This window comes from Heterocephalus glaber, unplaced genomic scaffold (assembly GCF_053883595.1).
Source record: "Heterocephalus glaber isolate CG9 unplaced genomic scaffold, H.glaber_assembly_v1.0 deba00001465, whole genome shotgun sequence".
Taxonomy (NCBI): Eukaryota; Metazoa; Chordata; class Mammalia; order Rodentia; family Bathyergidae; genus Heterocephalus; species Heterocephalus glaber.
The window spans coordinates 18,410,718-18,424,781 of record NW_028258312.1 but is presented as its reverse complement, the minus strand read 5'-3'; the positions used below and the strand labels follow the sequence as shown (position 1 = coordinate 18,424,781).

Sequence of the window (14,064 nt, the reverse complement as noted above, 5' to 3'; positions counted from 1 at the left end):
AAAGGCAGGCTTTGAATACTAGTTTTTGGAACTGTACACAATGTATTGCCTTAATAAAATGGAATTATGCTAGACACTGGGTTTACAAAGATGGCTAAGTTGAGATTCTTGCCTTTGGGTTTTCCTGAATCTGGCAAGAGACCAATACAGAGGACTGACTGCAGTGTAACCGGATCAGAGTTGTGACCTAACTGCCGGGTACTTCTGGGTTACAGAAGAGGGAGCAATAGCCTTTTTGGTCGGAAGGCAGGGAGAGGAGAGGGGAGATAAAGGGGGAAAGAAGCTGTAAACCAGGTCTGGAATCAGGAGGAGGAATGTGAAAAGGGGAGGAGGACAGCAGGAGGAGCAATGCTAGGAGCAAGGAAGGGTGATGTTCAAGCAAGTGTGAAAGAGAATGTAAGTGAGGGCTCCGGAGGACCGGGGGCTGTGCCTGACCTGCAGGGGCTATTCATAGTGTGGAGCAGTGTGGAACCTTCGCAATCAGCCATAGCAAGGGAGTGGCCAGGGCCGATGGGGGAAATCCCAGAAACATAAAGGTATCATGTGGGTAATGGAAAACTGGGATCTAAAATGCAAATGATTATTAAAGTCTAAACATTATGAAGCAGCCTAGTGCTAACATGTTTGTCATTTCAATAGGAAATTTAAAAATTACATCAACCTTTTATATTTAAACAGTGATGACACCACCTGTCTTTAATTATAATGGTGGGGACAAACACAAATAAAGCTTGAAGGCAGTGTATTTCACATTACCATTATCCCTTGAAGTCTTGAGAATGTGGAACAAAGCTAGATACAAACCACAAGCCATCTGTAGATACTTCTTTATTAGAAATTAACTGTCCTCACTAGAGACCACAGAAGGAAATTAATCATGCAAATCTAGGACATACAATTAAACTTCTTGGTAAGGGATTCTTATATTTTCCAATTGTGGGAAATAAAAGGAATTATTTAGGATTGTGTTTCTCAAATTTAGCTTCTTTCTCAGATATATTCTGGGGGGTGGGGGCACACAAGTTTTCTATGATACCGTTTCCTCTTTTTTTCTTTTGTACCGGGGATTGAACTTAGGACCTTGTGCTTTCGAGGCAGGTGCAGTGCCACTGAGGTAAATCCCCAGCAGTTTTCCATTTCATGTGTTAATGTTTCTAGTAATTTAAATCACTAATACACTGCTTTAACAGTATTGCCACATGTTTGTGTCATCTGCCCCAAATCTCCACCCACATGGCTCCAGCGAACACCAAGTGAAGATCAGGACTTAATTTTTGTGTACAGGTTCTCACACTGGGTCCTCACACCCTCCATAGAGTTGGAGAACATCGAATACAGGTTATGAGCAGTGATTCTCAAGGTAGGGAAGGGAGAGTGTGTACAATTTGAAGGAATACGTTCAGCATATTCATTGGTTTCATCACATAAAGCCAGCTCAGCAGAGTAATTCTAGCTGATGGGCTGAAACCAACGGTAGACTATCCTGGGGGCGGGGGGTGGGTTAAACATGAGAAACACTGACTTAGAGGTAGAGGCGCTGGCCCTCAGAGAACAGTTAATTAGAAACACGTGCTGGAGAGAACATCTTTTGGAACTTGTCGTGGTCTTCTGGAACCCACGGGGCCGATCCAGAAGAAACCCACAGTAGTCCATCGACCTTCTTGGCACCATGGTGAGTGGCAAGTTGGTCTACTTTTTAATTGTGAGCCAAAAAAAGAAAAACAGCTGCTTTTGTTCAAAATCCCATTACCAGGAAGTGATATCGTCCTTTTGGGTGTCATCCAGCTCTCAGGGGGGACAGCAGCATGTGGTCCGCCTTGGCAGAAAAGAAACACAGGATTAATCTTCTTACAGGGTAGATGACTGTGCCTTCACTTCCCCTCATCACTGGAGCGCTCACTTTGGCTGTATAAACACACTGCGCCACAGATGGCCTTGGGTGGAGTCACCAGCCAAGTAAGGACACCACAGAATGGTGAAGGAAAAGGATTCGTGAAGGCTTTGTGAATAGCCCACTTGAGTGCCCACACTGAGATGCAGGGAGCCTGCAGGGAGCCTGCAGGGAGCCAGGGAGGTGGAAGCACCTTCCCCTCCCACTCTGCAGCTAACCCTGAAGTGCTAAACACGCTCCAGAACAGGCAGCATTCAGAACCACTGATTGGGGGTTTTTTGTTTATATTTTTTTGTTGTTTTGTTTTTTGTTTATTGAGACAGTCTCACCGCGTGTCCCGGACTGCCATCGAACTTACTTCGATTCTCCTGCCTCAGCCTCTTGAGTGCTGGGATTACAGGCGTGCACCACCACACCCAGCTCTAATTGGGTTTTCATGCTTTTGAGCCTCATGTAAGGGCAAAAAGGAAACAGATTGACAGCACTCTCCTGTGCTGGTTGCAGTGAGAAGATCTGTAAGTGGCTATTGGCTATTTTACGTCAGAGGACTCAGTTGTATTTTTTCAAACATTATTTTCCTTCTATTGCTGTTCTGAGTAATCGCCACAAATTATGCATGCCCCGGGGATAAACTACTAATTCTTGGGCAATAGATCCCCTCAAAGAATATTTTGGTGAAAGAGCCACTCGCTTCTCCTTTGACTGAAGAAACTGTCAAGTCTTTCTGAGTCGGGGCAGCAGATTGGCCCCCTGTGGACGCCTGCCAGGCAGACGGCTGGAGAACTGGTGGGGGTTACTCATCCGACCCACCAGCAGCCCAGGTCCTTTCTAAGTAGCCCATCACCCCCATGTTTCCCACTGAGCCAAAGATCTCCTTTAGGCTAGTGACTTTATTAGTGGCCTTTGAGAAGCCCTTTAGACAGGGCAGCTTTGCAATGAAGCAAAAATGACCTGGATTTTACATGTACAGAGAAGAGATGCAGGCTGCTTCTGTGCGCTCTGGCCCTGCCCAGCTGTCTTCTGGCTCTTCTTTCCTCAGCCTGCTCTGGCTTTCCTCCTGCTCCCAGGACATTCCTTACTTGTCATTACACACGGCCCTGGCCTGAGAAACTCTAGCTTCACCTCTGCTTGGCCGTCTCCTTGTGAGCCAAGCTCTCCTGAGGAGGGGCCCACTCGCCGCCAGCTTCCTGGCCTGCTGTCACATTGTCCCATATGTTCCAGGAATTACTGACCCACGTGTGACCTGCCTACCACCCAGAGTGTAAGTTCCAGGTTCCCTTTCGGTGTATCTCTGTATTTAGCTCAGTGCGCATGAAAGTGCTCAATAAATATTGGCTAATGAAGGCTGAGTAATGGTTCCTCCCATCAGCACAATCCATCTTTTTGTGAAATGTGAAACTCATAAATTATTGATGTGACAGTTCCTCAGATTGCTCCCAAATCATTCTTTTCCTCCTACAGTATAATTAAGTGCTGGCAATGGGTTCCAGTCTTCCCTGCTACCCACCTGGAGTCACTTTAGAGCACCCATCTGCTGCAGCCGGATCTTCAGCTCCCCATTTTGCTGCAACTCTACCAAATCACTGCACCCACCTATGCAGTCTTCACCAATAAATACCCGGGGCACCTACAAAAACAAACAACCCAGCAATTTAATTATGAGGCAATTAGAATGAGTGATAATTTATCCTTCTAAATATGTTCCGTGATCCAAAGCTTTCCCTGTCACTTTCCAGCGCTCCCTGCACATTCTCTTGGGACACACATCCTTGTGTTAAGAGTAAAATTATACATTCAAGAAGGCTTTTAAGCCAGAATATTTTTCAAATTGTGTAGGCTGTGCATTTGATTGTCCAACTTGTCAAAGGGGTTTCAGAATTTCACTCTATGGCAGTGTGTTTCAGGGAGAGAACATTTTTTGGCTATAGCCAGAACACCCTGACTCATCCTGGTTCTCTGCAGCTGGGACCACACCTGATACCTTAAGCTGGGCCACTGACCAGGAGGGCATTTATTTCTAAGTACAGCTTGAAAAGTATTTGCCTCTGGTCTCTGTGTCTGATTTGTAGATCTATCATTTACTAAATATAGTTTTCTCTCTCTGTTGTTAAAACGTAGGTGAGCTGTGTGCTCAACTAGGGGAGAGTGGAGTGGTATCTGGGTCTCCTTTAATCCTTGGTCCACTGTATGATGTTTAAATGCTGCCACCCCGGGACCAAGGACATTCACCTGGTTTGGTTCATACATGGCCTGGGCGGGTGACCCAAGGCCATACTGACAAGGTCATTGTACTTGCTGAATAATGGCTTCCTGTCCAGTCACATTCCTGCTGTTGCTAAGAGTACCCACACATTCTGGAGTCCAGTGGGTTTTAGAATTCTGGGGGAGGAGAAAGTTTCTTCCCTGCACACTCAGGCAGCTTCCAGGCCAACAGTGTCCCAGAGGCTTATGGGTTATGAGGAAGGTCCCTCCTCTCCTGGACCACAAGGAACATACAGTACCCCAGGGATGGGACAGGAGGGCAGAACACAGTGAGAATATTTTTCAAAGCATTTGATTTTCCTCAGAAAACATAATACCGTAATTCAAGTGAATTGCTTCAAAAGCAAGAAAGAAGAGGAAAAGGGCTGAATTACTATAGATAAATTCTTATAGTATTTTTATTAAGAAAGGGGTCCAATGCCAGCCGACTTTAAAAATAAAAGCTAACACTAAAAATAAATCCCGTGTCACAATCCACATCTATTTCCTGTGCCCCGAGAAGGGGAAAGGACCCACTGGACTGCTTTCTGGCGAGTGCCTGGTTGCATTCCACTGGGCCTGAGAAATCATTTTCATCAGCGGAGAAGAGAAAAGCTGTAGAAGAGGATGGTGAGAAACCTAAAATTTCCCCAAGTCCTGGCCATTGCTTCAGAGAAAATACGGTTCCCTCTGCCCCATTTTGGGGGCCTTCTATCTTCTTTCTCCCCAGAAACACTTGGCTTTGGCTGGAACAGTTGACAGGATTCTAATGTAATTCCACTGCAGAAGTCCTTCTGCTAAAGGTGTGGCCTGATTAAATAAAAACCGTCTGAGCTTTAAACGAGGAAGCCACACATTCATCCTTGAACTTCTGTATTTTCAAGGACAATGGGGCAATCCTCATGACTCCGCAGCCTGCCAGGGCTCCACACCACATTTCCGCCTTCAACTGACCAGTGTGTTGACGAGAACGTCTGGGAGTGAGGCCTTCTCTCCTTGGAGTTAGTTCTGACAGCATCCTGGAAGGACTGGTTCAAACCCAGATTTCTATTCTCCTACCCCTCTCTGATTTCCAATTCGGGAGGTCTGTGTAGGGGCTGAAAGAATTTACATTTCTAACAAATTCCCAGGTGCTGCTGCCACCCCAGGATCACATTTTTAACACCGGTCTACCCTGAGGGGCCGTTTATTCCTCCAGGGTAACTGAGGCTTTGAAAACTACAGCCCCAGGACTGTCCCCGACCCCAAGACAGTGACCAGGGTGTCCCCGGGCGGAGTCTGTGCTCACACCCCATCTGGCAGAGAATCTGGCTGGGCTGAGAGTGGAAAGGCCGCTCTCCCATCCCCCTCACCCGGCGGCCTGGACGGCGGCAAACCCGCCTTAAATCACACACGGGGCACAGCATTCTCTGGGATGCACAGGACAGCGTGGGGCCCCAGGGAAGGATGCAGGACACAGAGGAGCTGGTGACCCTGTCCACCCTCCCCCGCTGTCCAGAGAGGGAAGAGAACGATCATTAAAGAACAGGCTCGCACGGGCCCTTCCTCTCCTGGAGCAGGTTTTCCCACCTCGCACGCGCCTATTTAAACCTGCTTCCCGCACGCTCCAGCCCGCCCAAGCCCTAGTCATTTCTCGCCCGAGCCACTGCTTCTACTCCCAAGCCACACCCTGGTCTTTGCACCATCTCTTCCTCCCAGCTCCCAGAACGACCCCTGCCAAACTGAGTCAAATGGAGTCGCCCCTCTGCTTGAAAACCCCTCACGGGGTGGCACCTCGCTCCAGTACCAGCCACAGTCCATGCACAGTGGACACTCAAGTTGCCAGTACGACCAGCCTGACATACAAACAACCTGGGTTAATTAGGTTAATGGAAGATTCATCTGCCTCTTGTTATCTATAGCACGTACCCAGGTAAACATCCAGATCTTAGCTGTACTGACTTATAACCAACCCTCCCTCAGGAACTGACTGAGTTTGTAAGTCAAAGGTCCACTGTAATATAATCAGGAAGCCTTCCTCACCATCTCCCATTCTGTCTCAGATCTCCTCCTTTGCCTCTCCTCACTCACAATGCTACAGCCATACTGGCCTCTTTGCCATTCCATGAGCTCGCCAGGCACATTTCTACCACAAGACCTTTGCACTTGCTGCTCTCCCTGCCTGGCCTGCACCCCTAAATTCCTATATGCCTTCTCCATCACCTCATATAGAAACCTACTCACATATTCCCCTCTTAGGCCCTGACGGTTCCATTTACTTCCTTGCTTTTTTTTTTGGCACCAGGGATGGAACTTGGGACCTTGTGCTTGCGAGGCAGGCGCCGGAACCCGATGGTTCCATTTAAAAATACCCTCCTGTCCGCTCCCCTCCTTCTAAATTTGTTTTCACTTACCTCCCTAAATACCATTTCATTATATTTATTACCTTTACCACTAGGATGCAAGTTTTAAAAGGGAGGAGAAGCTTCATCCACCCCACCCCACCCCACCCTACCCCATCCACTGCTATTTTAACAATGTCCAGAAAAGTGCCTGGTACACAGATGTTTAAAAACTTTTTTTTGCAACCCACCAAAACCAACCTGTATGTGAAGAAAAACTAAGCTTCCTCACACAAACAAAAATTGAGAGAATGTGTTGCAAAACAGACCTGCCTTGCAAAAAGTATTCAAAGATGTTCTTCAGGGAGAACGAAGATGCTGTGGTGGATTAAACTCTACTCTTGGAAGAGGTTAGAGGAGGAATAAACACGGGCATTGATCTAGGGCCCTGGCCCTAAACCTAATGTAACGCTAAACCCTAACCCTAACCCTATCCCAACAAGCTCATCTGACTGAAGCATGAGCTTCTGCAATCAATCAAGTCCTGCTGAGCTCTTCCTGTACCAGCAGCACAACTCACTGTAGGGTAATTAGGATGGTAACTACTCTCACGTTTTCAGTCTCCTTGATAGAAACAGAGATCAGGAGGCAAACAATTTGGAAGGACTTGTCCTTCTCCTTAGGGGAATGCATTGTTTTTTGGGGGGTTTTTTGGTATCAGGGATCAAACTCGGGTCCTTGAGCTCGCGCAGCAGGCATCGAAACCACTGAGCTAAATCCCCGGCTAAAGACATGATTTTTTTTGTTTTTTTGGTCCTGGGAATTGAACTCAGGACCTTGTACTTGTGAGGCAGGCAGCAGCACCACTGAGCTAAATCCCTGCCCTGGGGAATGCATTCTGGACTCCAACTGTGAATATATTCCTTAACATGTTAAAATACTCTTAACGTACTGCTACAGATACAGCGTTTCTTTAAAAAGAAAAGAAAGCAAAAAAGTCGGTAATGAGGTACTTTGCTAGAGAACAGAAGCTTCTGGGCTAGGAACAGTCATTCCCAAACTGATGTAAATTGAAATCATGTAAGGGTCTTTCAAACCGCTGGTGCCTGGCCTGGACCAACTCTGACTTTGTGGTGTAATTGGTCTGGGGTATGACTTGGGCATAGGGTTTAGAAAAAGAATCCCCCCTGGTGACTCTAAAAATTTGGGAAACACTGGCTAAGGAGTAGGGGCAGGGGCAAGGCCACAGGGACCGGCACTGCGTCTCTGCTTCAGGACCTCCGCTCACAGCAGCAGGGCAGCATATTTCACCTTTTCCTGCATCGCAGTGCTGATTTCTGGTTGGAAAGAAGGGGAGAGATCTCTAGTGCTGTACACCCAGAACCCAAGAAAACCTGGTAAGTCAAACCCATGCTGAAACGGGACACTTGCTTCTACTGACTCGGAGTCCTTGAATACATCTCAGGAAGGGTGACTCCGGCTCAAGCACCAGGATCTGGTTGGCTGACCATCCCATCGTAAGCCCTGGGCACTCAGAGTCCCACAGTGTGCTTGTCACAAGGGAGACCTCCAGTTACCCGCTGTGGCCTTGTAGCTGGATCCTTGGACCCGAGGCTATGACTTGGTAGGGATCACAGAGCAAGCCATTGTGAGAGTCCAGAGGAAATCTGACCCATTTGAAAAGTCCCGCCATTAACTTAGAACATGGGGCAAACAGAGAAACTGGAGAACTGTTCCACTGGGAGGAGTAGATAAGAAAAGAATGAGCAAATAGGGTTAGGGTTAAAGAAAGCCTAGAGAAAGGACTGAGGGGCGGCAGGTCCCATGTGGCCATGTGAAAGCAGAAGGAAGTGAGCTCAGGGTTCCACGTTGCATAGCAGAAATGTGCAGATCAAACTGGCCTGCCAGCCCCGTCCTGCTGCCAGCCCCGCACGCTGAGAACTGTCAGTTCCCGGCAGGGCTTGAAACAAAGCCTCCGGACATAGCCTCTAGACTGAGACTGAGACTGAGACTCGGGGCCTGCTGGGGCGCTGTGGGTCAGCTGGGCTCCCTCCTCGGCTCGGAGAGGACCCTCTGGCTGTTCAGCTGCCCATTCAAGGGCCCGAGTCTTCTCGTGGGCTCCCTCCCCGGCAGCCCACACTCCACACCCTGAAGGACAGAGCGCTGGCAGTGTCCTAGAAAAGGCACACACACTTATTCATTCGCAGCCCTGGGAAGAAAAACCAGCCAGGATCCTTTCGAACACACCCCACACTCACCGTCCTGGCGCCTGTCAGCTCTTCCAAATAGTCTTGAACCTTGTTTGTGTTGCTGATGGCTGTGATATCCACAAATTCCAGAACCCCTTCTTTGAAGGGCAGCTGACTGAGGATCTCTTGGGTCTTTCTGCAGAAGGGGCAGGTGGGCTTGATGAACACAACCACCCTCTTGGGGTGGATTTTGCCCTTCACAAACGCTTCAGCCATGCTGAGGGCTGCCGTCTCTCCAGGAACCTCTAATTGCAGGTACAGCGCTGAGCAGGGCCAGCTGGCTCTTATCTGCTAAGGAACCTCCCAGGAGGAGGAGTCTGCCTGGTAGTGTGCGAGTTTTAAAGGGACAGCCGGTAAGTCACTGCGCGTCTGGAGGGCTCACTGCTTAAGTTTGCGCTGTAAAAGCACAACCTGCTTTTAGTCCTTGGTAGCTATGGGTTGGATGATTCTGTTGTCCTCAGAGCATCGGGAGTGCCTGATTTTGGCAGAGATCAGAGTTAAGCCACCCTCCCAGGAAGCACAGACCAGCTTCGGAGGCCCGTGGAGACAGTGACCTCCCAGAGCCAGTTCTTTGTTTCCTCCCTCTTGGAGACACGGTTGGTTTTTAAAATATAAACACAATTATTCGAGGAAGCAGAAGCTTTGGCACTTCTGTAGAGAAAGGGATTGAAATGGTGACTTGCCAGCTGGGGTGCTCAGTGTTGGGGTGAGCGTCGTGGAATCGGCACTCAGCATCGACAAACTCTGAAGAGTGCACACAAGCATCTAGACTTGTAACTTCTCTTAGAAAAGTCAGGCCCAGCAATACTGAGCTCAGCATCCCTTACGGCAGCTGCCGTGGCCATGTGGCTGTGGTCCTGCTTTGGAAAAGGCATACAGTGGGCCCTAGACACGGATAGGATCTGCCTTTGGAGACACCTGCCTCGGCCCATGAGCATCTTCAATAGCAGTCCAGTCTGCAAGCAAATTCTGACACCCCCGGGGCTTCCAACAAATCGAGTGAGGATTTTCTTCTGACTGCAGCCTTGCGTTTTCATTGTTTTGGAGTGGAGAAGGGCAATAACTTAGCCACCGTATTCACCGTGTTAGAAGGCAGCAGCGGGGGCTGAACACTCGAAAATCTTTTGCTCTTCTCCAGGGTGCCTGTCCTCTCCACCAGGCAGAGCAAAATCCTTCTACTCCTGGGTTTCCTTCAGACTCCTCCAGTGTGTGCCAAGTTAGATTAAACAAATCAAAGAAAATTCAATTATCCTTTTTCCCAGGAAATGTTACATTGAAACCAGAGTACAGTAAGTCCCTGACTACTAACATTCCATTTGGGAACTTTCATAGGTGTACTGTATAAGACTCACTTTGTCAGCTTACAAATGAATCCAACTTATGAACAATTCTCCTGGAACGGAAATTGTTCGTTAAGTCGGGGACTTACTGTACTGTACTGTACTGTGTCTTCAAAGAGGTGGGGCCAGAGCCAGGGCTGGATGCCACCACTGTCATGTTGGTGGATTTCCAAGCAGGGAAGAAAATAGACTCCCAGAAGCAGCTTTTTTGGAGGGGCAGCTTTGTGGCTCTTAATTGTTATGTAAATAAAATTGGCAAAATGAGAAGCTCAGATTCTGGGTTGTGAGAGCTCCAAGCACAGCACTGTGGTAGGGATGTGAGGCTACAGGCAACATGGCTGCCTCAGGCCTTGAGACTTCAGACCCAAAGCCTTACCTCCCACAGAAAAAGCTCAAGGTGAGACTCTCCCCTGTTCTCTTTCTGTCTCAGACTCAGGCTGCCAGGCCAGCCCCCAGCCTGTGGCCAGGGCCCTCGGTCCGTGGCAGGACTGTACCTGGCTTTTCCCTCAAAATCTTTCTTTCCTCAGTGTCTGCTGTGGTCTCTCCCTGCCACCTTCCGTTTTCCTCAGAATGTGACCATGTTTAACTCTCTCCCGTGTTAAAAACCACGAGCACCACTTCCTGTGTCTTGCTTTCCGGCCTCTGCCCTCTCATGTACCTTGGTATCCTGCTTGTCATGGGTACTTTTTTTTCTTTTGCCACTTCCTCTTTCCTCATCTCATTGCAGTCTGGCCTTGCAGTCTGACCATGCTGTTGAAACCCCTCTGTGTTGGTAAATCACCTTGCAGCTAGGTACCTTGGTTGAATCTAACCCAGAAGTTAGGTGGAGTGAATCAACCCCCGGACCATTCAGCAGAGTGTCATCAGGGAACTGGGGCACCTTGGGCAGAGGATACAGAGGGTCTACATCTGCTCCACCGCTTGGCCCAGGACTGATGTCTGAAGCCATAGGGCAGATGGACATGAGACACAGCTGGAGGTGTTTTTGTGAGACAGGGGAGACAAACAGATGAGATGGCAAACGGAGGGGGTGGCCCCTTCATTTCTCAGAAAACACTGTAGCTTCAGCTCATCGAAACTTTGAGCAGAGTCCTCTGCCACATTGGCTTGTGGGCCAGGTGAGTGTGTGTGTTTGTGGAGGAGCCGGCGTGAGAATCCCCAGGTCCTTCCAGAAATGCTTAGAGGAATGGAGGAAACTTTTGGAGATGTGTTTTTGTTGTGCAGATGGTTGGCAGCAAGCTAGTGCTCTATGGGAAATCTCTGGAATTATTATTCATTTGATCTCACTTGTACCTATAGGCTGACAGGGGTGCATAAGTCTGGCTACAAACAAGTATTTTCCAGGTTTTTTCCTCATTTGCTCACTTTGCAGGATTTGACTGAAGATCACTGCGCCCTGCAGAAGCCCTCTCTTCCCAGTGCCAATGGCAGCATGAGCTTTTCATCCTGCCTGGAGATCCTGGCTCTGCCTCTTTCTCAGAAATTTTGCCCATACATGGTATATTCTGGGGCTCAGCTTTTTTGCAAGCCCTCCTGGTGAGATCGTATCTCCACATGTGGTTCCCAATAGCACTTTTCTGCTGAGTATGACATTTACTTTTCTTGTCTGAACCCTCTCTCCTAAGGCCAGGAATGCTTTGCCTCCTGAGAAACCACATCTGCAGGTCCTTGGCCTCTCAGCATCCCCAGGACCAAAGAGAAGCCTGTTCCTTCCACACCCCCGCCTGTCCCCCTGCACAGAGGGTCATCCACCCACTTGGCCAGGGCATCTTTATGGCCCTGCTTTTCCTTACGCACACTGGCCAGGTGCTCAGAGTTGTCCTCTCAAGTCCCTCGAAGTCTGAAAGCCCCACAGCCCCTGTGGGCCCAGCCTCCTGCCTCTCACTGCTTCCTTCTCCTCAGCACCTCCTCCAGGCCCTGTAGCCGCTCCACACTGCTGCTGTAGAAGTGCAAATGCTCTCATCCCTACAAGCCTTCTAAGTTTCTCCTGGGCAGATCTCAGCATCCAGGCGAGGAGGTGGCCTGGACTGACCTGTTCTCCCTGAGTCCTCTGCCCTCCCCTCCCCCTTCCCCATATCTTCATTTGCCCCAGCTACACAGACTCTGAGCCACCGCTGTCCTTCGGCCACTCACATCTCTACTCCAAAGGACTTGCTGGCACTTGTGCCCAGAGTGCTCTCCCACCCTTCTGTGTGGCTGAGGCCTGCTGGTGCAGCAGACCCAGTCCAGACTGTGGTTAGCTAGAAGGACCTGCGAGCGTCAGCCCTCTCTCTCCAGCTGAGCCCCCGTGATAAGCTGGGCCCTGGCCCATCACATGTCCTTGTTCTTTTTCATTAAGATTTTGTTTTCTAAAATGAGTTCCTTGAGGACAGAAATAAAGCTTTCATACCCGAATAATCAGAGCTCAGACAAGCAGCTATACACTGCTCTTTATCCAGCCACCCATATGTCTAGCCAAGGTATATTAATCACCTGCTCGGGGCCAGACACCAGGATCCCCCATATGCAGCTCCAGGCCTTAGGGATTTATAGTATAGTGGGGGACACAGTGATTCAAGGAAAAAGGCTGAGAGCTTTATGTACAGCATCCCTGACCCCCGCAGCAAGTTTGAAAGGCAGGTATTTTGGATTGCAGACTGGCTAGAGGAATAAGGAAATGGTTCCTGACTTGGAAGACTTTAAGTTCAACCCAGGTCAGGAGGGCAAACTTCTTCCTCCCAACACGATGTGTCTTCCACTTGGAGAGAGCCTCTGGTGGGCACAGTTTCTAAGATCCAGGCACAGTTTGGATGAGGACTCTCGCCTCCCAGTCCTTGTGATCTGAGTGTCCCTGGGCCCCTCTGAGGTTTCTTGCTGACATTTAAGTTCAAGATGGTAATATCTGGTGCCTTTGCAGTTGTTCAGCACACACTGGTCTTACCCCTGCTATTGGGCTCATGGGAGACAATAGTCTCTAACATATTCACGCCAGGTAACCCAAACTGAGCCCTTCTACAGGGAGAAGGGAGAAACAGCCTTTTATTTCTCCTTTCCCAGCCCTCAGTGCCAAGGCAGCGTGTCTCACAGGATATCCTGTTCCCACCCACAGACTTGGCCTGCTTGCCACACACAGATGCCAATTAGTGGAGAGGGAAGGCGGTGGTAGAGAAGGAATTTTATTACTTTGAACTAGCTGATCAGAAGATAGCAGAGATTCTCATCCCCAGAGGGCCATCTTGTCCAGGAGGCTGATTTAAAGACAATTTTTATGGATCATAGATAGGTGGGTGCCTTTCCACAGGTGAAGTTACACATATCGGATCCTAGTCACAAGGTATTTCTCAGTTCTTCAGATCTCAAGAACAAAGGCCATTGTTGCCTTGTGCTATTCTTATCATCGATTAGTTTGCCCACTTGTAGTTCCTGACATATTACTAAAGCCAAGGCAAGACAGGAGTGGCTGTCCTGAGGCCCTCCTGCTGATCACCAAACCCAGGTAAAGAAAGAAAACAAACTTCACCTGCTGATTATGAAAGACAGGGGTCAAAGGGTGTCAAATAGGGAGTTGGTCCCCATGGTGAATGGCATCATTACATTCTGCAAACATGTACTAAGAAAAATAAAAGTTTCGAAAAGGAAGTTGGCCTGAGATCGCGTCTCAGTGTTGGGCTTCCATCCCTGCTGCTGTGTTGGGGACAGGTGGATGGCTCATGGCTACTTTGCAGCGTGACTTGGATTCTTTCTAATACACACTAGGGTACCTGGGGGCAAAGCAGATCAACTCAGAGTTCTGAACACGCAGAACATAATGTCCCAGGTTTTGAAGCTGCAGCATCTAGCCAGGTTTATCAGTTAGGATGTTTCTGGTACAAAGTAACAGAATATGAAATGGGATTGAAATTAAGATATGTTAAATACATGTATGAACTTCACAAAATAAAACACACCATCACATAATATAAGCATGCACTCATTAAAAACAAAACTAGTTTTGATTAGGAGAGTTTAATTTCCTCACCTATGGGGAGGCCCAGGGGTAGGAG

The 14,064-nt window shown here is 48.6% G+C and overlaps 1 protein-coding gene across 1 annotated transcript; it reads right to left on the bottom strand.

Moving 5' to 3' along the window:
- Window positions 1-811: 811 nt before the first annotated feature.
- Glrx (glutaredoxin) lies at window positions 812-8,985 on the bottom strand. The gene is made up of 3 exons (XM_004841704.4): window positions 8,712-8,985; window positions 3,399-3,518; window positions 812-1,816 (listed from the first exon to the last, which is right to left on the bottom strand). The coding sequence occupies exons 1-2, from the start codon at window positions 8,916-8,918 to the stop codon at window positions 3,405-3,407; spliced, it is 321 nt and encodes a 106-aa protein (XP_004841761.2). The 5' UTR covers window positions 8,919-8,985; the 3' UTR covers window positions 812-1,816; window positions 3,399-3,404.
- Window positions 8,986-14,064: the final 5,079 nt, after the last annotated feature.

What these genes read in the sequence shown, in the direction of transcription:
- Glrx (XM_004841704.4), bottom strand. Translation starts at nt 8,918, where the DNA reads ATGGCTGAAGCGTTTGTGAAGGGCAAAATCCACCCCAAGAGGGTGGTT. An exon ending in AGCTGACAGGCGCCAGGACG is followed by an intron (nt 3,519 to 8,711) that starts GTGAGTGTGGGG and finishes TTGTTTTTGTAG; the next exon opens with GTGCCCCGGGTATTTATTGG.